Consider the following 26,049-nt stretch of genomic DNA (forward strand, 5'->3'; position numbering starts at 1 on the left):
TGATTAAATACCACCAAAAGAAAGCTCCATTTGTGTGAAAAAATTATACAAATTTCATATGGGTACAGTGTAGCATGACCGCGCAATTGTCATTCAAAATGTGACAGCTCTGAAAGCTGAAAATTGGCCTTGGCAGGAAGGGGGTGAAAGTGCACTGTATTGAAGTAGTTAAAGTCTAAAAATGTATCTAAAACTTTAGTTACACTTGCCTGGTCTCCTTCCACAACCTCTCCTAACTGATTTTTAAGAACCATGACGATTTGAGCCTGGAATGTTATAATGAGAACTGGACCTTGTTCCATCATCTTTCCCATTGCCAGCTGAAAAACATGCATCAACGCAAGTTTAGTGCTTTGTACAATTGCAAATGAAAAATAGATATGTCTATAAAACAAAAATGCTGACACTTACATCAATGTTGTCAATATCCAGGATCCTGGATTGAAACTGTAGGCCCATTGATTTGGCTTGCTGAATAGGGTGTGCCAACTGACAATATGTCTAAATAAAAAAAAAAAATGATTGTAAATATCATATGAACAAATTCTTAAATAATGTCAATATTAAAAATGCCTAGACAGTAATATACCGTATTCTGCATAAGTTTAGGCATTTGTGAATAAATGTTGTAAAGCAAGAGCATTTAAAAATAGACACAGTTTCTTGGATATTTCTTGATTAATATAAAGTACAGTGAATAGAAAAAATAAAATCAGGGTGTGGTCAAGACATGGCGGGTTGAGGACGTGCTCATGATGAGCTCCCGGACGCTCCAAGCATGACTTGGAAATGGATGTAAATTTTTAGCTATCACAGCTCTGCCAAATACAGCTAAAACACCCCCAGCTATGTGGTGAGATATGCCGGCGAAAAAGAAACTGAAAGTGTGCAGGCAGACATACAGGCAAGTGCATGTGTGAAGAGCCCGCCGCCAGAGATAAAGATAAAGATAAAGGATTACTTCTCACCAGTCCAGAGCAAACAGAGGGAGAGAGAGACCGCAGCGCCCACGGAGGGAGAGTGTGAAGGAACGCACTTAGCACCGCACCCCCCCCCCCCCGAGCCCAGTGCGGGGTGAGAGAGCGGAAGCTGAGCTACCTCCGAGAGGATCAACCATAGAGAGAGAGAAGGTGCTGGCGGCTTACAGAGAGGTGGAGAGTGGAGGGAGAGCCGACACAGGCTCAAAAGTAAGCATGCTAAGCCCGGGTGAGGGAGGAGATGCACAAGGTGCACAAACCCCGCAAATAGAGATACCAGCGGCACTAGAGCCCACAATAGAAGCCGGAGCCCTTGGGAAGCCCGACCCGATGAAAGAAGACAGACTTGCCAAGGAGGGGGTAATGGAGACACCGATTACAACAGATCGAGGGAAGGCGCAAACAAAGCAGCTGGAGGGGAGAGCAGAGGTGGACACAGGAGTGGAGTCGAATATTAAAGCCCTGATTAGAGCCCTCCCGACCAGGATTGAGATTGAACACCTTATAATGCGACTGGAAGAGAAACATAAAAAGGATATACATAAAATACAACAAGAGGTGGAAACACTAAAGATAAGATTGCATCAGGAGAAAAAGCGACTATAAAGATATCCGATAAGGTGGCAAACATAGAGAAAAGTCAATCCAGCTCCTGGGATATGTTATCCTCCATGCAGCTGCGCATGGAGGATATGGAAGATCGCAGTCGCCGAAGCAATTTGAGATTAAGGGGTCTTCCGGAGCAGGAGGAGAGAGAGGATCTTCATAAATTGGTGAGAGAGATTTTTTCTAAGGTTTTGGACTCGGATATATCTAATCCTGTGTTAATAGACAGAGCTCATAGGGCCTTTAGCTCGAGGTCAACAGACCCAGGTAGACCCAGAGATGTAGTTTGTCAGATACACTACTATACACAAAAAGAGGAGATCCTTAGAAAAGCGTGGGTTAAAGGGTCAATTTAACATAGGGGTGCGAACATTAAAATACTTTCAGACCTCTCTAGGGCCACCCTATACCGGAGAGCATTACTCCGCCCAGTCTTAGAAAGAGCTAGACAGGCGGGCTTTACATACCGATGGGGGTACCCTTTTAAAGTGACTTTCCGCAAAGACAACGCATTCTATACACTACGTAATAAAGCAGACCTGCCAGGATTGTTTTCTTTTATAAGATCAGAAGCAATGGACATACCGGACTGGTTAGCAGCTGTACCCCCAAATCTAGGGAGAAAGCTCAGTGGAAGAGCAAAAACCCCTATAAGAGGGAGTAAAGAATGAAGAATAAGGAATAAGGAGTCAATGTATAAACCTTGAGAGAGATTAATATGACCCAGGAGATAATCTGCTCTCTCAGCTCTTGGAAATTCCCCTGACTTTTCTATTATTGCCTATTTTTTTTTTTTTGGGGGGGGGGACCCCTACCTTCTCCCTATTTAAAGGGAGCTTTTTCTTGTTTTCTCTCTCCCTCCCTCCCCCGAAGAGGAAGGAGAGATTGTAGAGGAGAGGATGGAAGGAAGTGTCAAGATAGGAAAAAGCCAAAATGGGAATAAGGAACTCTATACCATCTTCTAAAGCTGTTTTGTGACACTTCCCCCACGCTTGCCCTTGCTTTTTTTTTCCCTGCCCACCAAACCCAACCCCCCGATGATATTTTAGTTTAGACCCTTAGAAGAAGGACTGGGGATAAGTTAGGTTAACTGCTCGCATGTTTGGTGTTTTTATATATATATTATACGCCTGGGCCCTAAATTTTTGCCCCCTCTACCTTCTTGTCTCTCCCCCTTTTTTTTTTTCCTGTTATATATTTAGGTAAGAGCGTTTATGTGTTAAATGCATGAGCTGTGGAGGGGGGAGGTGGGGAAAAAGGGGGTGTTGGTTATCTACCGGAGAAACATTAGTAGATTGTTGATAGAGGCTAGGAAACTCCAAATTTCCTTTTTTTTTTTTTCTCAATAGTGTATGGAGGGAAACGAAGTCTTTCCCCCCTCTTATTTCATTTCTATTTCACCTAACTCACTTTCTTTTTGGTGAGGTAACTAAAAACTAAAAAAGGGTTACCTACCTCTTACTGTGTTGTGTCGCTTTTATTGCGGTTTTTTGTGGTACACAAGTTTTTTTTGTGTTTTATCTTTCCTTTTTTTTCTTTTTGTTGTTTTTTTCCACAATGGCGGAAGTTATAAACTTCACAATATTCACAATCATTTTTTTTTTTTTCTCACATAATTAATTGTAAACATGAAAACAATAATGGTAGAATATATACTTTGCTCTCTTTGAGGGTACTAAGTACATAACTATAAGGTACTAAGGCAATTTTTCACTATGGCTATATGTTGGGGTCGCACTGGGTGTACTGGAGTATAACCTCTATCAATAAATCTGTTTGGGTGGAAACATAGATGTGTTTCAAATGGGAAAGAGGCCTTTTTTTTTCTCCCCCCCCCGGGGAGAACAGGGGTGGGGGGGATGAACGGAGGAGGATTGGGCGGGTGGGCAGGGGGAGAGTGGGAGGGGGTGAGGGGGAGAGGGAGGGGAAGGGGAGAAAGGAAATGGAGACAGGTTCTGGTAGATGGGAGGTCTCTTAATATAAGTCAACCTGTGATATGGAATGAAGGACATATTCAGTGTATACATATGTCTATAGGGATGGGGAAGAAAGAGTTGAAAGGGGGAAATATCAAAAATATATATAAAGTTGGCAGTAAGCTGTAGAATAAGATGATGAAGAATAAGCAATCCGTGAAGGTTGGGAGGGGGGAGAGCCGGGACCTCACCCCTGAGGCCGTGTCTACCCACAAACCCACTTAGGACTACGCACTGTAGGTAAGGTGGGGGGAAGTGCGTATAACTAACAGATAAGTTAAAAGTGGGAATAGGAAGGGTTAAATTTTTTCCTTCTCTTCGCTAAACTCTCTCTGCATAGTACGGACACATGGCTAATATAAAAGTGATGACCTTAAATTCAAGAGGGCTCAACATACCAGAAAAGACACATGCTATTGAATTATCTAAGACGAGCCCAAATTGATGTGGCATTGATACAAGAGACGCATTTTAAAGAAAATAATTTGCCCACTCTTAGAAATAAAAACTATCCATGGAGCTACCATTTAACCAATATTTTGTCTAAATCGAAAGGTGTGTCAATCCTTATCTCTAATAGAGTAGCATGGATAATACAGGCGACACAACTAGACCCCAAAGGGCGATTTGCCTTTGTTAAAGGCTCGATAGGAGGAGCGAAAGTGACACTAGCAACCATCTATGCACCCAATCATAAACAGGATAGGTTTGTTTCACAGACTTTAAATAAATTAATGGATTTTGTAGAAGGCCAGTTGATACTGGGGGGGGGGGGGGGACTTAAATATCTCTCTGACTCCTAAGATGGATACTCTAACAGGTTCATCCTCGACACCACCAAGAATAGGTAAACACATAAACCAAGACCTACATAAACATCAACTAGTAGATGCATGGAGATTACTACATGGGGGAGCGAAAGATTATACATACTATTCCTCGGTTCACAAAACCTACACAAGAATTGATTACTTTTTAATACCCCATAGACAGCTACATGCTATACAAAAAATAGAAATTGGAAATAGAACTTGGTCTGATCATGCCCCAGTTATACTAAATTACTCACTCTCTGAAACCGCTTCATATGTGAAGCGGCTTTGGAGACTGAATGAGAGTCTTCTACAAGATTCGGAGATCCTAAAAGACATAACGGAGGAATTACAACAATATTTCCAAATTAACTAGAGCCCGGAGGGGGACGCAGGTATATTGTGGGAGGCACACAAAGTGGTGATACGAGGAATAATGATCAAACATGGCTCCAGAGTTAAAAAAGGAAGAGAGAGAAAATTAGCATCAATGCTCACGACACTACATGAACTGGAGAATAAACATAAAAGATTCCTAGCAGATGAAACAGAGATAGAGATGCTCTCATTAAGGAAGCAAATTGTGGATATATTAGGATATAGGGCCAAAGCTGCCCTACAAAGAAGCCGCAAAGTACAGTATGAGTCGGGGAATAAGTGCGGGAGACAACTGGCGAAGGCTGTTAAAGATATTAAAACAGCTACATATATCCCACAAATTGCTTCCCCTAAAGGCAATAAACTATTATTGCCTAGACAAATAGCTCAGACATTCAGAGAATTTTACTCCTCCTTATATAATATTCCAGAAAAAATTTTATCAACACCACAAATGGAGGAATATATAAATGCATCTAATCTTCCTAAACTATCAGAAGAAATTAGCGAAGAATTAGATTTACCAAAGACGCTATTAGAAATCCAACAGGCGGTAAATACAATGAAAACGGGGGAAAGCACCGGGGCCGGATGGCTACACTCTACAATATTATAAGGCCTTTTTACCTATATTGGGACCATACTTGCTAAACTTGTATAACAACGCAGGCATATACTCGGCTTTTTGTAGAGATACCCAGAGAGCACACATAGTAGTTATACCTAAAGAGGATAAAGATCCAATGCAATGTGATAATTATAGACCTATATCACTTCTTAATATAGATATTAAAATCTTCACTAAAATAATAGCAAATCGTTTGTCACAACATCTACATACCTTGATCCACCTGGATCAAGTTGGATTTATAATAAATAGAGAAGCGAGAGATAATACCACAAAGGTTCTGAACCTACTATATGCTGCGGATAGATCTCAAATACCCAGTGTTCTATTAGGAACTGATGTGGAGAAGGCATTTGATCGAGTTAATTGGAAATTTATGTTTACTACACTCAAATATATAGGTCTGGGCAACTCTATGCTACAGTGGATATCATCTATCTACTCAGCTCCATCAGCACAAGTCAAGGTCAACGGGATTCTCTCGGAACCCTTTTCTATAAAGAATGGTACGAGACAAGGGTGCCCCCTATCGCCTATACTTTTTGTGCTCTTTTTAGAACCATTTTTATGTAAAATAAGGCAAAACCCAGATATAGAAGGCAATACGGTTGGACAAAGGCAATATAAAATCTCTGCATACGTGGATGACTTGCTTTTCTCAATTGTTAACCCGACAGTATCATTACCGAACCTGATTAGAGAATTCGAACAATACGGAAATATATCGAATTTGAAAATAAATTTTAGTAAATCAGAAGCTATGGGAATAAACCTATCCAAGAAGACATCAATACACTTGAAGCAGAACTTTAATTTTAAATGGACAAATAGAGCATTAAAATATCTGGGTACGTTAATACCAGCTAATCCGACCCAGACCTTTGAATATAATTTCGTCCCCCTATTGACAGAAATTAGACTTAAATTGGAGAATTGGAAGTCAGGCTTGCACTCATGGTTTGGTAGGTGTAACTTGATCAAAATGACCATACTGCCTAGATTTTTGCATTTATTTCAAACACTCCCCATTAATATTCCAACTTATTATTTCAGACAAATAAACTCACTGTTTATTAAATTCGTCTGGGCATACAGGAAACCTCGTCTTGCAAAACAAGTGTTAACACTACTGAAAAAATGGGGAGGGGTGTCACTCCCAGACATGCGTAAATACTTTCAGGCCTCCCATTTGCGAAGGCAAATAGATTGGTGCAGACATGGGGACAGCAAACTATGGGTGCAGGTTGAACAGGCGTTTACTCCAATTCCCCTTTATGGTGCTATGACGATCTCCCGATTGAGGTGAGGACACACCAATTAATAGGAACGACATTAAAAATCTGTATACAAATGCGCTCGCAAAACTCTTTATTCACATATGAATCGCCACTATTCCCTATTCTGGGGAATCCAAAATTTATGATGGGTCTAGAGGCACCGCCTTTTAGACTTCTTAGAGAAACAGGATATTTTCAAGTCTCGCATTTTTTAAGAGAGGATAAATGGCCTTCATTAGAAATACTAGTTAAAGAAGCGGAGGTCTATAGACTTCCATTCTGGAATGCACTGCAACTATATCATTTCTTATGCTCAATTCCTAACCCGCAGAAGTATAATCGCCAATTGACAATCTTCGAAAGGTATTGTACAGAATCATCAGAGACAGCAAATGATCAAATTGGTTTTTAAATCTTCGATATGCACTAAATATCAAGAGACAAATTTTAAGATCCTCACAGGATGGTACTATACCCCATATAAATTAAATAAAATTTTGTCTAATAATTCGGATCGTTGCTGGCGCTGCCTGGAAGGGGAGGGCACGCTATTACATATTTTTTGGTCATGTCCCAACTAACAGACTATTGGACAAAAGTTAGAGAGATAATGCAAAGGTTTACAGAAACAGAGATACCGGTGGACCCGCCTTTTTTTCTCTTACAAGTAACAAACACTCCAGTGAAAAAATATAGGAAATCGATTATAAACCATCTTGCAAATGCAGCGAGAGTATGTATACCCTCTAGTTGGAAAAAACAAATACCCCCAACGATAACAGGATGGTTCCATAGAATAGAGGAAATAAATAGAATGGAAGATCTGGTAATGACGGCACAACATAGGAGGGCAGAATACACGGTTACGTGGGAGGCCTGGAATTTGTTTATGCTCTCGTTTCTGGAATTTGTTTATGCTTTGTTTATGCAAAGCCCTTCTAAGAGGGGACATTTAGAATTAAATAAGGACGTTAATAAAATAGACAACGCGGTGGACATGGGGAGGACTATGCAGGAGAGTCGGGAGATACTGATGTGTTTTTTGTTTTTTTTTTGGGGGGGGGGGGGGGGTTTATTTTCCTTTTTTTTTCCTTTTTTTTCTTTTTTGGGATATAGATAAAATAGTGAGGGAAGGTAAAGGATGCTCTGCAGATAGAAGGGAGAAACAGAAGGGGTGGAGATATGGCCTGAATTGACTTGTGGGAAAAAGGAAGAGGAGAATATTAGAGTTGGAAAGAAGATAGTAATAAAGAAATAAGGTTTTTCTTTCCTCATTCTGTTTTCCTGTTGATTTTGTTGATATATAAGTATTTATGATATGAGACACCGTTGTGGAAATGTTTTGTAAATGTATATTTCTTTTACTAAACCTTAATAAAAATGTATAATTGAAAAAAAATAAATAAAAAATAAAATCAAAATCGAGTGACTACCCTTTGATTTTAGCACAGCAACAATACTCTTGTGTCCACTGGCATAAAGTTTTTGAAGGTGCTCACGTGTTCCAAGCCTCGTGAAAAACTTGCTATAGTTTCTTGCACAGCAGTCTTTATGATTTTTAAGTCCTTCTTTTTAGCATATTTACCTATTTCATTTACAATATGACTTCATAACAAGACAATTAACAACTCTTTACAATAAAATCATTAACCACAAAAAAAAAAAAAAAATCATTAACCACTTGCCAACCGGCTGCTGTGTACTTACTGCGGCAGTGTGGCTCTATTGCGTGAAACGACGTACCTGTACGTCATTTCATTCAACAGCCACTAGATGGCCCCATCGTGCTGCTGGAGAAGCGATTGCACCGTGACTGACTAGTGGGGATGTCAATCAGTGGACCGGCGGACCTGATGTCCGCTAGCCGCCCGCGATCATCCTCAGGTGAGGAAGAACGGTGAACTGCCTATGTAAACAAGGCAGATCTCCATTCTGCAGGGTGACAAGCAGGAACCCGGATGTCTGTCTTCCCCCAATCAGTGCAACCCCCACACAGTAAGCACCCCCTAGGGACACAAAAAGTGTCAGATGTCTGATTTGTCCGCCGCAATGTTGCTCAGTTTTAGGGTCTTGGCAATCTTCTTACAGCCTAGCCCAATTTTATGTAGATCAAAAATTATTTTTTTCAGATCCTCAGTGGGTTCTTGGTCATGAGGTGCCATGTTGAACTCCCAGTGACCAATATGAAAGAGTGGGAGCAATAACACCAAACTTAACACACCTGCTCCCCTCTCACACCTGAGACCTTGCAACACTAAGGAGTCACATGACACCGGAGAGGGGAAAAAGGTTAATTGGGCCCAATTTGGGCATTTTCACTTTTTGTGTGGGTTTGGGTGTACTCACTTTTGTTGCCAGAGGTTTAGACATTAATGGCTGTGTGTTGAGTTATGTTGAGGGGACAGCAAATTTACACTGTAATACAATCTGTACACTCACTACTTTATATTGTAGCAAAGTGTCATTTCTTCAGTGTTGTCACATGAAAAAATTGATTTTTTAGTACAGACTTACCTGTAAAACCCATTTCTTGAAGTACATCATGGGACAGACAGCCATAAATCATAACATATGGGATGTCCCAAAGCAATGCATCTGAGGGGAGGGGGGACACCATATTGCAATTTGCAAAAAATGGTGTACTGTGGCTGGTATTCACCATCGATAGCAGCGGTCTGCAGGGAACCCCTTTAAACTAAACTGACAGCAGTAAGTACGGGAATATGCCTGCAGGGACCCCAAGTACAGTACCAGCACAGACAAATCGCCCTCCTGATTCTTCCAGCAGCATGAAGAGAAAGACAGGAAGAGACCTCGGCCAGTAGCAGGAAACAAATGGACAGGAAGAGGATGCCGTCTGAGGAAGGTCACACTGCTCAGCATAGCACAAGGGCTACATAAAGATAGATGCCCATACATATTAATAGGAAGCTACAGGGAAAATGGCTGCTCCATACAAGTCTATGGGGAAAAATTCACATTGCCCACACTTAAGATGACGGCGCCCACGGTGAACCATGCAGCTAGGGACCAACACATGGAGACCTCAGGAACCAGCAAGCCCAAGGTACCATGTCACCCCCCCCCCCCCAGGGCGTCAGGCGCTCCAGACACACAGCCACCATAGGGACAGGGAAGAGGGGAGGTTAGGACACACAGACCAGGCACCGGGCAGGCCAGGGGGATCTTTTGGAAGGCACAAATCCCATTATCCCCAGGAGAGGGCCCAGGCCAGCAGGGGCAAGCTGGACACATTTACTCACCATACCATGGACTGGGTGGGCTCCGCTCTGGGCAACCTGCCGAAGTGGGGGTGCTGCCAGCCGAGGGGTACGCTGCGACTCAGGGCATTCCAGGTCCTCACGTCCCGGCGAGGCATCTGCTCACAGGCTAGTCCCCATCCAGAAAAGGGGCACCATCGTGCCTAGGCCTAGGTCGGGACTATAAGCTGCTCAGGCTCGTAGGCCATACTGGGGGACCATAAGGATATAGATTATCCAGTGCGAAGCCCCAGCCGGCAGCCTTGCTCATAGATCACCAGGAAAATTATTTCCTGAACACTAGCTAGCAAGTGAGTAAAGAGAAATAAAAAGAAAATATTCTGAAAAGAATAAAAAAAAACTGAGACCGAAGTCTCAGCAGGAAACCTAGGTCCTACTCCGCTAGGCAGAAAAACTGATGTGCTGGGCTGTGGCAGTGGGGGTTATGCCTGGAGGGACAGCCTCGTGGGCGTGTATAGGTTAAAAGTTTTGTACTAACCTACTGCCTAGACTACTCCTGCAGGTGGCAGCATAGCCCACTCAGCTCATGGAGATGAGGCTGCGTCTGTCGATGAACGATAGAGAAAGAAAGATGGATAAAGATTTTCTTTTTAGGGGATTTGTCGGTACACTTGACCTTCTAAACCGGGGATACGGGAACACCCGAAATTCCAGTTTGTACCCCTGTGAAATGGTGGAGATAACCCTGTTGTCTTGCACCGATTCCAGCCAAACCTTTGAGAGTGGGGGCGTCTCTTCACAGAGAGAGCTTAGAAGAGGACGTGGCTGATTTCTGGGTGCAGGGCTATTTGCGACCCTGCCCTGAAGGCTTGGGTCTGGATCCAGACGGATGAGGTCATCGCCACTGTCTGGAAGTAGAAGCACTGGTATTATGAGTGCTGGGGATTTTGAAAGAAGGACGTTTGCTCTTCCTTTTTATGGGCAGCAACGTACACTCCGCCCCAAGATCTTTTGGATATACTTATCCAGATCACCACCAAAAAGGCATTCTCCCTGAAAAGAGAAGCCAGCCAGTAATTTCTTACAAGGTAATTCCGCAGACCAATTTTTTAACCAAAGAATTCTGCGCATATGCACTGATTTCAGAGCAAATCTTGACATTTGCCTTATTGAGTCCGTAACAGCATCTACTGCAAAATATAAAGTGCGAGGTAGATCTGACAGATCTTCCACAGACTCTTCTTGAGAAGGTACTGTCTTGGCCACTGGCTTCATAGGGTCTTTCAAAGACTGACAAATTTGTATGGCTGCTACTGCTGGTTGTATCACAAGACCTACAACCGCAAAAGAGGCTTTCAATAAAGATTCCAACTTCTTATCTGCTAGATCTTTAAAAATCTGGGCATTATCCACAGGACAGGTTAAACTCGTTAACCGCAGAAATAGAAGCATCCACAGAGGGTATATTCCATTTCTTAGAAAACTTTTCCTCCATAGGATACAATGATGAAAACCTTTTGAGAGGAACAAAAATCCTATCAGGATGGTCCCAATCTTTATACATTTCTTGCTCCAAGAGCGGATGAATGGGAAACGTCTGAGGACTATGAGTAGGGCGTAATGAGCCTATAAAGGAAAAAGACTTCAGATGTCTCTAGGGGAGGAAATTTGTATCCAGACCGGAGCATTTCAGTAAGAGACTGAACAATCAATCTCTGGGCCTAAGGGGTAGATAGAGACTCCTCTAAGCCTGACTCCCCAAAAGTGGAAACCTCAGCTTGACATAGGGTCATCAAAAGCTACTTGTTCTGCATCCTCTGCCCAATCCTGAACTGACTCAAGGTGGCTCAGGTGAGGGAGATCTATCACGTTTCTTCCCTTGAGATGCTGCAATGATACCAGCAATCCTACCCTCAAGGCTGGCCAATGCCACAGCCAAATCATCCTTAGTGACAGGTTGCGGCAGAAGAACTACTATGCCTGACAACCGTAATGGCTCAATTTGGCAAGAGGACTCTGGCTCTTCAGGAGGAGTAGAGACAGTGGAAACACAGCTAGGACAGCTAGGACCTTCAAGGCCTGATGGTGGCATCAAAGTGCCCTTTCCAGCTGTGCCCCCCCCCTCCCGGACCTTTTTCAGGCAAACATTGCTTTAAATCAAGACAAACCTGAGGTACTATCTTAAAGTGTACTAGTGCTAAGCCTATACAGCCTAAATGCACACAGCACTGATTATCCCCAGATACAGGACCTGTTTGTGCCAGTAACATAAACCCACAGTGACTCACGCAACCCAGCTGCTGCTGTGTCCCTTTCAGCCTGTACCAGAGGCTAGTGTGTTGACAGTTTCAGGCAGGGCGTAGCCATTTATGCATGTGCGGCGATACGTGGCGTCCACGTGCACACCAATTGCGTTAGAACACGCCCACCAAGCAGCGAAGATTCCCGCGCGCCAAATAGGCCTACGCCATAGACACGCAAACGAGGCAGAGACGAACATGCGAACACAGCAACCAAAATGGGGTGAGAGCAGCTTAGGCTGAATCTTGTTTGTCACAGCTGATAACTTTCTGGTGATCAGCCCAGGGCAAAAAACAGTGTGATAACAATAGGCAAAGAAATAATGTTTAAACAAACTTTGGATCAATCCCACAACTGTACAAACTCATATAATCACAATTGAAATAAATGGCACATTTTATCCCTAAGGAAAAGCCAGAGCTTTCAACAAGATGTATTTTGCATAGCTTATCATCCACAGTCTTATACACACATTGGTTTGTCACAGCTGATACCTATCAGGTTTATTAGCACAGGGTGAAAAAAGTGTGTCAGCAAAACAAGCGCACGTAAATAATGCTTAACAGAATGGATTTTGCATAGCTTAACATCCATAGTCTCATGTACACGTTGGTTTGTCACAGCTGATATCTTTCAGGTTATCAGTACAGGGTGAAACCAGTGTGTCAGAAAAACAGGCACAGAAATAATGCTTAACAGGATGTATTTTCTCTAGGCTTAACATCCATAGTCTCATGTAGAGACTTACATGGCACTAGGTCTCTGTTATCCTTTTAAAGGGAACAGTGCATAAAATATTTACAATCTGCCATTATGCCAGCAAATTTTACAGTTTTTCAAGGTTTGCTGTATGTGTAAATATTTTAAATTGGACTCACCAGTCCTGCTGCAGGATTCGGTTTTGAAACAGGAATCCAATCTTAACCCATCACGGCGAGCTTTGTCTTGGCGACCCTTCAAGGACTGCACGGAGCGCCTTTGGGGTTTGGTATTCCAAGGGCCTGGATCCCGCGCCTAAAAAGGACATCATTACAGGCAAAACCTCGTATCTGCTTCCTGAGGCACAGGTACCATCTTTTTAGTCCATTGACTGTTTTGGATGGATCTGATAGCTAACTCCTTAGATTCAGTGATCTTTGATCGGGGTATGTAGCATATCTTCTTTGAAGAGAAATGTGGAGAGACTCTCCACAGTGACCATCAGTGACCATCACCTTTAGACACTGGCGAAAAAATGGAGGCAAGCCAGTGCCAAGCATCCCTGGCCCCAGAAGCCATCCAAGCCCGTAGATTGGACCTGCTTGGCATGAAGGTTTGCCCCTACCCGTTCCTAGGGTGGGGGGGGGGGCACCTTCGCTGGTTTCTGGGCCCATGGGCTTCCTTGATTCCCAACAAGTGGGTCTGCAAAATCATTCTTTCAGGCTACACAATAGATATTCATGCCTTTCCGTCAGACAGGTTCTTTCCCTTTAATCTGTGGCTCTCGCTGACTCACACTGCAGGACCTGTACAGTGTGCGATTGTTTAAGTGCCCAAGTTGGAAATGTGCAGGGGGTTTTACTCCAATCTGTTCACTGTTCCAAAGACAAACTGAGTTTGCCCGATCCTGGACCTCAGGGACCTGAATGCCTTCGTGCGGGTTCACAAGTTCAAAATGGAGTCCATTCGCTCCTTGGTGGCCTCCATTTACCAGGGAGACTTTCTGGCATCTGTAGACATCAAGGACGCTTACCTGCACATTCCCATCTGCGAGGGATATCACCGTTTCCTGGGTTTTGCTATCTGGGATGCGCATTACTAATTTGCAGCACTACCTTACGGCCTGGCCTCTACTCTCTGGGTGTACACTAAGGTCCTGGCTGTGCTGAGACAATGGGGGATTGCTGTGATCAGCTATCCGGATGACTCGCTTCTGCGTGCAGAAACCCGCTTGTCCCTGCGGGACAGTGTGGAGATCACTAGGCGTTCCCTACAGGACTTCGGGTGGATCCTAAACCTCAGGAAGTCTGTTTTAATCCTATCCAAGTGCTTGGAGTATCTGGGACTGATTCTCGATTCAGAGCAGGCCAAGGTGTTCCATCGGACAAATTACAGAAACTCTGGTCAGCTGTATGGCAGCTCTTGGCTTGTAAGCGATCCTCCCTATGTTTTTGCATGCAGGTTTTGGGCCTGATGGTGGCTACCTCCGAAGCGTTTCCATATGCCCAATTCCATACAAGAACCCTGCAGAAGGAAATCTTATTCAAACGGAAAAGATCTTCCGCTACTGACACATATCTGGTTGGGTAGCCTGACGTGCAGAGGAAGGCCTCTCGTACAGCTTCGGCTCGAGGGCCACTGGTGGAGAGACAGTAGCCGATGGAGCACGGCGGGGTAAGAGCGCCTATAATCAGTCCAGAAGTCTGTGGGGGCAGACGTGCCAGCAGGATGGCTGGAAGCAGGCAGACTGGCTTGACTTAGCTGAAGACAAACTGTGGATGCACAGCAGGAAGAAGGTGCCAGAGGATGCTGAGCTGAACCGAAAGAGCTGTAGCAGGCTGGAAGCAGTGTCAGACGAGCCGGGTCGGTAACAGACAAATGGATCAGGCAAGTACAGCAGACAGCAGCGTAGTCAGGTCACAGGCAGAGTCGGCAATGGATGCAGGATCAACAGGTGCAGCAAGCCGAGGCAGAATCCAAGGTGAAGCCAGGGGTCAGGACAAGTAACAGACAGAATGGTAGGAAGTAAGCCGTTCAAGATCAGAAGTAATTTGCAGGAATCGGGAATGGCACAGAATGCTGTAGACCAAACAGCAATTAGCCAGTGCTGAAGTCCTGTCTAAATAGGCTTGTTTGGCGCCAGATGTGCGTCCGCGCATGTTACCGCATGTGCATACGTGTGCGTCCGCGCATGTTACCGCATGCGCATACGTGTGCGCCTGGAAACACCATTAATGCTATGGCAAAGCCTTTCCTGACAGCTACACTGAACAAGTGAATTCTCCTGGGGCAGTCAACGAGGGCCTATCTCCCTCTAGTGGCTGAGGTCACTGACCTAACAGAACAGAAAATCCTTCCATTCCCTTTGGTGGACTGTGGTTGCGATGGATGCCAGCCTGTTGGGGTGAAGTGGAGTCTTGGGTTCGGACTCAACTTAGGGTCGCTGGACTCCGGTGGAGGCTCGACTGCCGATCAAAAGTTCTGGAACTTTGAGCTGGTTGTCTGACTCATTGGACGGATCCCTTTCATAATCTGCCAACCCAAAACTAGTGGCACAACGCCACCGCGGTGGCATATGTCAATCATCAGGGGGCAAAAGAAATGCAGCAGCGGCGCTGGAGACATCTCACATCCAGAGATGGGCGTAAATGTTCATTCCAGCTCTGTGTGCCGTACATATTCCAGGGGGGTCAAAAACTGGCAAGCAGATTACCTCAGCCTCTCTTTTCGAGATGACCTTCTATTTCAAGGGCCAGTGTTCCACCCTGCTTTACTATTTCTGGCTTTGATGGCGTGGCTATTGAAAGCCAAGTTCTAAAGGACAGGAGGTTGTCTGACTCAGTGATCCTGACTATGCGAAAGCATCATAAGTCTACCTCCCAGAAGATTTATCATCACGCCTGGAAAGCTTATATCAGTTGGTGTGAAGCTTTGGGGTTCCATTCTCGCTCTCTCTCAGTGGCTCGAGTGTTGGCCTTGCTCCAACCAGGTGTGAATCAGAAGCTTGTGTTGAGCACAATTAAGGGTTAAGTGTCCGGTTTGGCAGTTTTCTATCAGCGTCCCTTAGCAACGCATTGGTTCGCACTTTTATTCAGGGGGTTCCCTATGTTGCTCCCTGTGCGATCCCTGTTGCCATGGTGGGACTTGAGTTTGGTGCGGTCTTGTCTTCAGCAGCCTCCCTTGAGAGCATCTGGGATTTTCCCTTGCTTACGCTTTCTCAGAAAGTTGCTTTCCTGGTGGCTGTCACTTCAGCTCAGAGAGTGTCAGAGTTGCCGAAGGTGGTGTCAGATTTCCACCTAAATTAAGTGTCCTTCCTTCTCTGTGCCCTCGGCCGTTGCAACCTAAGGAGGTGGCTTTGCATTCTCTGGATGTGCTTTTCATAATTCGCGAGTGCCTTTCTGTGACAGCTGCTTTTCGGAGGTATGATTCTTTCTTTTCTCACAGATGGTCCAAAGAAGGGATTGGCGGCCTCTTCTGCCACCGTTTCCCATTGGATCCGGCAGACAATTGTGCAAGCTTATGTCATTAAGGGGCGGGAATATCTCTTCCCTGTTATGGCGCCTTTCACCAGGGCAGTAAGCCCTTCTTGGGTGTTCTAACATTAGCCGTCGGTTTCTCAAGGTTGCAAGGCGGCAACCTGGTCATCTGGGCACACGTTATCTAAGTATTGGCATCTTCTGTTTTGGCCGTAAAGTTCTGCATGTGGTTGTTTAGGGATTCTTGGGCCCCTTTTGAGGTGGTTCGGAGTGTTGGCATGTTGCCCGAGGGTTTTTCTCCATTGAATTGCCCACCCCTCATTATGGCACTGCTTGGGGACATCTATGTTTGGTCATGGATAAATAAAAAGCAGCTGTGTCCATCAATGTACATAAGAGAAAAACTGGATTTTTGACTTACCGTTAAAATCCTTTTTTCTTAAGTTCATTGACGGACGCAGTTCTCTCTGATTCATATCAGTAGGGTTATACTGCCCCCTACAGGAGTAGGACACTAGGCAGAAAAAAAAGTTCTGGCTACGCCTATGGGCAGTCCTGGAGGGTAACCCTCTCACTGCATAGGATGTCCGTTTTGTATCAAAGCAGTGTCAGAAATTAACACCAACCCAACTCAAAATAGAGGGGCGGGTACTGCGTCCGTCAATGAACTTAAGAGAAAAAGATTTTACGGTAAGTCAAAAATCCAGTTCTCTATCGTTCATTGACAGACACAATTCTCTCTGATTCATATCAGTACGGATGTCAAAAAGCAGTGCCATAAAATGAGGGGTGGGAACAGCAGAAAAGAAAAGTCCCCAAAGCTAAACATAGCCGATCAGGCAACATAGGACTCTTTAGAACAAAAGATGAGGCCCACCTGAAACAAACAGTAAACACCCTCAAGGAAGGCCAAAAGTCCTCCAAACAGCAGCCAGCAAAAAAAAACTTGTGGCCAAAAAGAGGCATCAGCACATCCACCTTATAAAACTTGGTAAATGTGTGAACAAACGACCAGGTAGTCGACTTGCAACCTGAAGCACAGATGCCTGTATGGCGAAAAGCCCAGGAAGCACTAGGCGCCCGAGTAGAAAGAGCCGAAACAGGGAAAGGTAGGACCTGAGTCTTTATTGAAGAAGCCTGCACCACCGACTCTCAGATCCACCTGGAAATAGTCGCAGCAGACACAGGCAGCCATGTTCTTGGGCCATTCGTGAGCACAGAGAGCGAACCTGACTTACGGAAAGACTCGGTAGTCGCCAAGTACACCTCGAGTGTCCGAACTCTATCCAGAGTATGCAGCGCACATTCCGAAGGATGATGGGGCTTAGGACACAAGATGGCAATACAATCTCCTCGTGCAAGTGAACACTAGAAACCACCTGTCAGGCTTATTTGGGGAGATTAAATAAGAAGAAAATGGAAATGTTATATTTTGTTCTACATAGAAATGTTGAGCAGTGGCGTCCATGTTCTAGAAGGTCACTAAAAGTTCAAACCTCCGTTTAGGAAAGGTGTCTATTCAAGAAAAGTTTCCACAGACATGCTGTGTTGACCTAAGGTAATAAATAAATAGTCTGTTGACCTTCTTTAGATAAGTCTAGCTGACTAATCTTATCTGTGTGTGGGACCACAAACCTTAGTCAGTATTTTTTTGTGTTTATTTGATATTATTTACTATCATTTATTTTCTTCCTTAAATGTTTTACATTTCATATTTTAGGGTAACAAGATTACAATCCCAGCCGTATTAACCATATGTAGATTTCTCTCTAAGAGATGATTTTTGCTTTTTATACATTTTTATGAACATCAGATTTAGCGCTGTATTGCGGCGTATTAGTCTCACGTTTTGCATAGCCTATTCTCGCTTCATCTGCAGTGGAGTGACTATCAGACTGTGCATTGCGCAGACAATTGTGGTCTGATTATATAGAACATACATTTATGGGTTATACTATACCTGGAGAAAACGTAATCTTGCTTTATTTTTACTTTCATTATTGAGCTACACATCACATTGCATTTATTGTTTGAAGTTCATAGTTTATGTAAAGTTATCTTTTTGTGTCATCTCAAGTTTGATCATTTATTGTGAATTCATGTCTCGTGAATAAATATTCTTATATATTCCATACTGTAGACTGTTTTCACTAAGATTGGTATATGCTTTTAAAAAGAAATTAATCAATAAATAGAATTCGCTACATATTGATTTGTGGAAATAAGTTGAGATTCTCCTTCCGCACAGATCTTTGCTTATTGACATAAATAGACACTGTTATATTCAGAGCAGTATAAACATTCTGACACACCTTAGGAGTGAAGGACGGATCCAGACGAAGTACCACCTGGCCCCATGAAACAACATATAGGGAGAACAGGACAATGTCGCCAGTGCCGAAACCCTGCGTGCAGAGTGACAGCAACCAAGAAGGCCACCTTCTGTAATAAGGTAGGCAGGGGATACCCTCGATACTCGCAAAAGGACGGTCTTGAAGAACCAACTGCACCAAATCAAGGTCCCCAGTTGGTGACGGAGGTCGCACCGGAAGAACCAAGTGTCGCACGCCCTGGAAGAATTTACGCACAAGGGAACGGGCGGCCAACGGCCTTTGGAAGAAAATTGCCAAAGCTGAAACCTGGCCCTTGGCAGTACACAAGGCAAACTTTTGTTCAACTCCCCGTTGAAGGAAGCCAAGATCCAGCCAACAAGTAAAAGCGAGGGGGAGCCCAAGGAGACTCACCATGCAATACATGACTTTCTCATATGATGAAAAAAATCATCCTAGAAGACGCTTCCCAGGCTTTACACAGGGTGGGAATCACTGAAGCAGACAATCCTCCATACTTCTCCAAAGAGGGTCAGCGGAAGCCTGATCAGGTCGGCGTACCAAGCCTGGCGAGGGCAGTCCGGAGCCACGAGAATGACCAAAATCCCTTCTGCCACGATCCTGCGAAGGATTCTTGGCAGAAACCCAAGTGGAGGAAAAGCAGACAGCAGCTGATACTGACCTTGGCCCATCCGTGAGCACTCTCACACGTCCATGCCGGTGTCAGCCTTGCACAGGTGATCATGCCAAACTTCTCAGCATTGTTCATGTTGAACCTATCGAATGTTCTTGCCTATGACAGAACCCATGGTGCCACCATTGCACCTGCCAGAGGATCCCGGGAAGTCGGCCATGACCTCTGCACTATCCTGTAGATGCAAAGCCAACAGGACCACATCTGGAGTGCCCCCAACGTAAGCACAACTGCTGGAACACCTACGGATGCAGGGACCATTCCCCTGCATCCAAGGCCTGACGACTGAGGCAATCCGCCTGCCAATTTTTCCACACCTGGAAAGGAAACCGCACAGAGAGCCGTAACAAGGCACTCTGCCCAATGAAGAATGGTCACTCCCAAGGCCACAAGGACACCCTTGGTGCCCCCTTGGTGAATGACATAAGCCACGGTTGAGGCGTAGTCGATTGAACGTGCACCAGACAGCTGCAGGTTCCTGAACCATTGAACTAGGCAAAGCTGGATCACTCTCAGCTCCAGGACAGTAATCGGTACCCTGGATCCTCCAGGGACTATACTCCCGAAGCAGAGAACCTGCCGTGGACTCCAGTAAAAAGGGGAGGAAGGATTCCAGAACAAGACTCCCTGGTCACCCAGCTCAGCCGGATCCGTAAGTCCAGAAGGTTTGGATTCTAGTCCCATTCAAGAAGGATTGCCTTCTGGGGAAACCCTGAGAGGGAATAAGCCGAAAGGGACCGTCTTCAAAGACGACACCAGCAGTCCCAGAACTCGCATGCAGGTCCGAAGGGACGACCATGTGCGGGACAGCAACAGCCGAACTGCAGTCTGAAGTTCCAAGAGGTCCCCCCGCCTCCCGAGGGAGAAACACCTGGACTGAGGACGAGTCCAAAGTCAGGCCCAGATAGTCCAGTCCCATGGAAGGGACCAGGGATGATTTCAGAAGGTTCAGAACCCACCTGAACTCCTCCAGAGTTCTCATGGTGACTTCCAACTCTGTTGTCAGCACTGTAGGGGACACCAAACGGAGAAGCAGATCGGCCAGGAAACCAGGACCGATACGCCCCGCTGCCGCAGGGGTAACGCCACAACCAATAGAAATCCTTCCCCACGGCGAAAAAACTGAGAACCCGTAGGTGTCCCGAACATAACTGGATGTGAAGGTAAGCAGCTTGATGTCTATGGAGGCCAGGAATCCCCCTGATGTAGGGAAGCCACCATCATGCGAACCGATACCAACTTGAATTTTTGATCCGCACGGAACCATCAAAGGGGCAGCTTGTTGAACCAGGGCCTGAACTGCCCCACAGAGCGCCTGCAAGCGATCTGGGGACAGCCGTACATTGGATGGGAAAACCTTAACGGAAAAAAATGGATCAAAACTCGATCTTGCAACTGGACCACATGACCGCCTGAACCCGGCTGCCTGGGATCCGGGCCAGCCGCAGGTCCGAGAATCGGCAAGGACGCCCCCCCACCCCCTAGATGGGTGACGACGCACCTTCAGGCCGAGTAGGCCTTGTCCGCAGGTCTGGGGAAAAAAAACGATCTCTTGTTCGCCAGACCAGGGTCGTTTGGAAACACCCGTGGAAGTCCTGAAGGACTTCGCCACATCGACTGTCCCCGAGGGATGAAGAAAACTTTTGATCCGGAAGGGAGGAACCCCGTCTGCGATGAAGGCCTTTACCCTTGTTAGCCTGTGGAAGAAAAGCACTCTTCCCCTGTGAGACCCTTACTTAGCGTCGACCAGGGCAGCGCCAGACAGGCGATCCCCCTGAAAAGGGAAATCCATTAAGGCCTTCTTAGAAGTGTGATCCGCAGACAAACACTCCAGCAAGTATACACCGGACAACCACCGCCGAAACCGACAGGTGACCCATACAAAGGAGCCTCGTCCAGCGCAGCATCGCAAACTAATTGCAGCCCCTGCACCCAGCTGGTCCAACAGCTCCCCAAGGGCAAGAGGGACTTGCCCCACACCAAGTCACAACGTTGGAACTCCGCCCATCAGGCAAAGTCTGCGTGGCAAGGGCAAACAAACACTGTTCCCAGTGCAGACTACGCCAGGGAGTACAGATCGCGGCCACAGCCCGCTCAATTCTATCCCCCAAGTCCTTGAAGGATGGGGAGTCCTCCACCGGAACAACGGTAATCCTATTCAGCTAGAGACCGTACGTCCACCATAGGTGGAACAGTCCTCTGTACCAGAGACTCCCCAAAAGGGTAACGTTTAGCAGCCGCTTAGACACCCCAGGGGAACACCTCAGATGGTCCCATCCTACATGAGCATGCTAGCAAAATAAGCTGCTCCGGATGGCATGCGAGTGCCAGATGCTACCTGCACCCCAGACGCAGCCGCCGCTGCGTCCTCCGATTGCAGGGTGTCACGCACCGAAACAACCAGTGCATCCACCAGCTCCTGTATCAAGCGCGGCAGGGGAGGTAGAAATGTCATCTTCATCATCCGAGGAGACAGGGCGCGAGGTAACAGACCCGGGCAGGGAGGCCCAAGTCGGCGGTGGCTGAGACAGACTCAGAATCCGAGACATCAGATGAGGCAGGGGTAGGTGGGGAAACGTTTCAGCGCACCTCCCACCTCCACCCGGGCCCAAATGCTTCCTGAACCGCCGAAAAGGCAGCAACGGACAGCGGAGATCCGGAAGGCAATGCAGCCTCCGTGAAGGGTCAGGTGGGGACACATGGATGGCAAGGTCCATACTGAACCTAAGGGACCCGCCAGCAAAATTTGCAAAAAATTTACAAAAATGTATTTATTTTTTTTGCAGGAAGCGGACCCACAGTGCTATAGCACCCCCCCCCCCCCCCCGGGGGTCAGGCGCGCGCAAATGAACCCCCCACAGAGAGGGAGAGACTACCCTCATGACTCATTGTCCCCAGTATATCAATCAGATTAGGAGGGCCTCAGCGACCTCCGACCCAGCGCGGAGCTAAGGCCTGCACGCGCTTACTGGCCAGACTGGTGTGACCACTGGATATAGGAATCCGGCCTGTTGCCCAGTCTGGCATAGTTGCTTGAAGATCTCACAGGAAAAAATTCTGGAGAAAAAAGGCTAGCTAAAAAATTCTACCTAAAAAAAAAAAACTTTTATGCCAGGACCACAGATCCCAGCAAGGAACTAGGTCCTTACTCCTGACTAGGCAGGATAAAACTTACATCCTATGCAAGAAGAGAGAGGGTGTACCCTCCGGGACTGCCCACAAGCATAGCCAGAACTTTTTTTCTGCCTAGTATCCTACTCCTGTAGGGGGCAGTATAACCCTACTTATATGAATCAGAGAATACTGCGTCCGTCAATGAACGATCGAGAAACAGGGTTTTTTATTACTCACTGTAAATTCTCTCACTGAGTTCATTGATGAACACAGCATGCCCAGGGAACCCAGGAGCGCAGGAGCAGCAGCCAGACAGGTGACCACACAGGAACACCAGGGCAATAGGGCCCAGAAACTTCCAAAAGTAGCTGCAGCACAACCACTAGCCAGAGCTTGCACCCGCACAGCAGTCAGTAAGCTTCAAACATACAGAACCTGGTAAGCTGCCACAAGGGTGATGGGGGATAGGGGAGGACAACCTCACAGGATTGACCCCTCCAGGGAGTACCTGCGCCCTATACCACATCCAGGGATGGAGGGGGTGGTGGCAAAAATACTAACCGACCCAGCTGGAGCATGCATGTAAAGCTCCCATGACAGATCCTCCTCTCCACCAAAGTGGGTGGCTGTCAGCCAGTGGTAACACTGACACAGACTAAAAGCGCCTGGTCATAGGTCTTCCTGCGAGACGTTTAACTCGCTGGCCGCCCCAGTCTAGGATGGGGCCGACAGAGCATGTCGTCAGCGGTCTGCGAGCACTCGCTGGTCAGGCTGGGTTAACAACTGGATCTAGATTGCCCAACCCGACTATTGATAGAAGATCTCTGCAGGTAAAAATCCCAGGAACAAAAAAAAGAAAGCTATACGACCACAAGTCCCAGCATAAAAAAACTAATTGTTCATACTCCTGACACTAGAAAGAATGACTGGAGGCCTAAAGCAGAGAAGGGATTTTATACCAAGAGAGGACTGCCCATAGGAGAAGGTGCACAGTTTTTTTTTCTGCCTAATATCCTACTCCTGTAGGTGGGGCTATAAAACCCTGTTTGGTCATGGATAAAGAATCAGCAGTTGTGTCCCTCAATGAACAGGGAAATGGTAATGCAACAAAGTGGGGAAAATGTTGAACGGAATGGTAATGCAATTTGGTGCAGTAACCTGCACCATGTATACGTTCCTTGAAAAAACTGTTTTAGTCTAAATACTACTGTGCAAAAAATGTGAGCAAGTAGTTTCCTTGGAATCTCAGATGCTGACTCCTAATAAAGCAACTAGCAAAATTGCGACGCAGCAAGCTGACACATGCCAATAAATATGCCTGATTGTATCATGTTGGGGGTATCAGAGTTGTATTGCTGGAGCAGGGTGACTATCCTAGCTGCCAGGGGAACAACTCCTACAGCGAGGATGTGGGAAGGTTACAGAAAAGGATAGAGAGGTCCTGGTGGTAGGAAATTTAATTATCAGAAGGCAATCTGTCACAAAAACTGATTAACAGTTGTTGTTTACCAAGCATTCGGGTTCAGCACATTGCAAATCAGACCGAAGGATTGCTGGTGCTGGGGAGGACCCAGCTGTCATGGCACATACTGCTACCAAAGACAAGTTTAAAGGAAGATGGAGTGTCTTAAATTATGATTTAAGGCTATATTAACCCTCCTAGCGGTATCCCAGAGCGTGACTCGGGGTGGATTTTCTGTGCTAGGATCGGTATCCCCGAGTCACGCTCGGGGTGGGTGGGCAGAGCGCGCAGCGGTGTCTTACCTTCTCCTGGCGATCCAGCGATGATCTCTCATTGCTGAGATCGCCAGCCGTCTGAGATCCCCGCCGCTCGTCCATCCTCCGTCGGTATGATGACTTCCTAGTTCCGTTCCCTGCAGCAACAATGCTGCATGGGAGCGGAACTAGGGAGGGAAATTCAAACCTTGAACGTTGCACAAAACACAAACACACATATAACATTTATATAATACATTTACATTTATATATATATATATATATATATATATATATATATGAATGTATACATATATATATATATATATACACATACACACATATATATATATATACACACCTATATATATATATATATACACACATATATATATATATATATACACACCTATATATATATATATATATATATATATATATATACACACACATATATATATATATATATATATACACACACATATATATATATATATATATATATATATATATGTATATATATACACAACTATATATATATATATATATATATATATATATATATACATACACCTATATATATAATATAACGCATGAATTATAATCTAATCAATAATATAATTTTATTATATAATATATATATATATATATATATATATATATATATATATATTATATATTATATAATAAAATTATATTATTGATTAGATTATAATTCATGCGTTTGTGTTTCAAATTTATCACATCTGGGATGTCTACTAGAGTCTTGTTTTGGTCAGGTTTAAGTCAGTAATTACTAAGAATTGTAGGCCTATAATACAGAACGTCAAATTTCCATGAAAAAATTATACCGCTTTTGGTACAGAATTCCTGACAGAATCATACCGCCAGCGAGGTTAAAGAAAAGGACCTCCAAGGCAGGACTTTCAGAAATACTGCCTGTATCTTGAGCCGCACTAGAGAGGCAGCAGAAGCTTAGGAATATTAACAAGTGGCTGAGGAACTGATACAAGAAAGAGGGGATACGTAGTTTGTGAGGTTGAAAAAAATGGATTTTTGTAAAATCTTACCGTAAAATCCTTTTCTCTTAAGCTCATTGACAGACATAGTCCTCCTTGATTAATATCAACTCGGGTTATACTGCCCTCTACAGGAGTAGGACTAGACAGGAAAGAAAACGTTCTGGCCACACCCTAGGGGCAGTCCCAGAGGGTATATCCTCTCACTTCCTGCTACAGCAAATCAGTTATGTCACAAAGCAGTGTTTAGAGAATTTAACCCAACCCAACTCAAAAACAGAGGGGCGGGTACTACGTCTGTCAATGAGCTTAAGAGAAAAGGATTTTACGGTAAGATTTTACAAAAATCCATTTTTCTCTGTCGCTCATTGACAGACGTAGTCCTCCTTGATTAATATCAACTCGGGACGTCCCAAAGCAGTACCACAAATGAGGGGTGGGAAAATGGAAATCAAAATCCAATCTAGAAGGCCCAACCGGTGCCAACTAGAAGTTTTAAAGGCTCATCAATCAAAGGATGAGACTCAACTGAAATTCCAACGTAAAAAAACCCTCGAGGTAGACCACCGGTCTCCTCAAATTGCGCCCTGCAAAACCTTGCGGCCAAATGAGGCATCCGCCGATGCCATCACATCAACTTTATAAAATTTTGTAAAGGTATGCACCGACGACCAGGTGGCCGCCTTGCACACCTGGACCACTGACGCCTGATGGCGGTAGGCCCAGGAAGTACTAAGCGCTCGAGTGGAGTGCGCCTTAACAGGGAACGGAGGATTCTGACCCCTAATCGAATAAGCCTGTACCACCGTCTGTCTAATCCATTTG

General features: G+C 45.2%; 1 protein-coding gene across 1 annotated transcript in view; it reads right to left on the reverse strand.

The window, feature by feature from the left end:
* TIMM44 (translocase of inner mitochondrial membrane 44) overlaps nt 1–26,049 on the reverse strand; it is a 645,415-nt gene that overhangs the window by 100,494 nt on the left and 518,872 nt on the right. The window contains exons 11-12 of the mRNA XM_082244204.1: nt 412–501; nt 204–320 (exon numbers count right to left, since the gene is read on the reverse strand). Coding sequence (XP_082100330.1) covers nt 204–320; nt 412–501 — 207 coding nt within the window. The remainder of the gene's footprint in view (nt 1–203; nt 321–411; nt 502–26,049) is intronic.

Source organism: Pelophylax lessonae (genome assembly GCF_965119305.1).
Source record: "Pelophylax lessonae genome assembly, chromosome: 1".
NCBI lineage: Eukaryota > Metazoa > Chordata > Amphibia > Anura > Ranidae > Pelophylax > Pelophylax lessonae.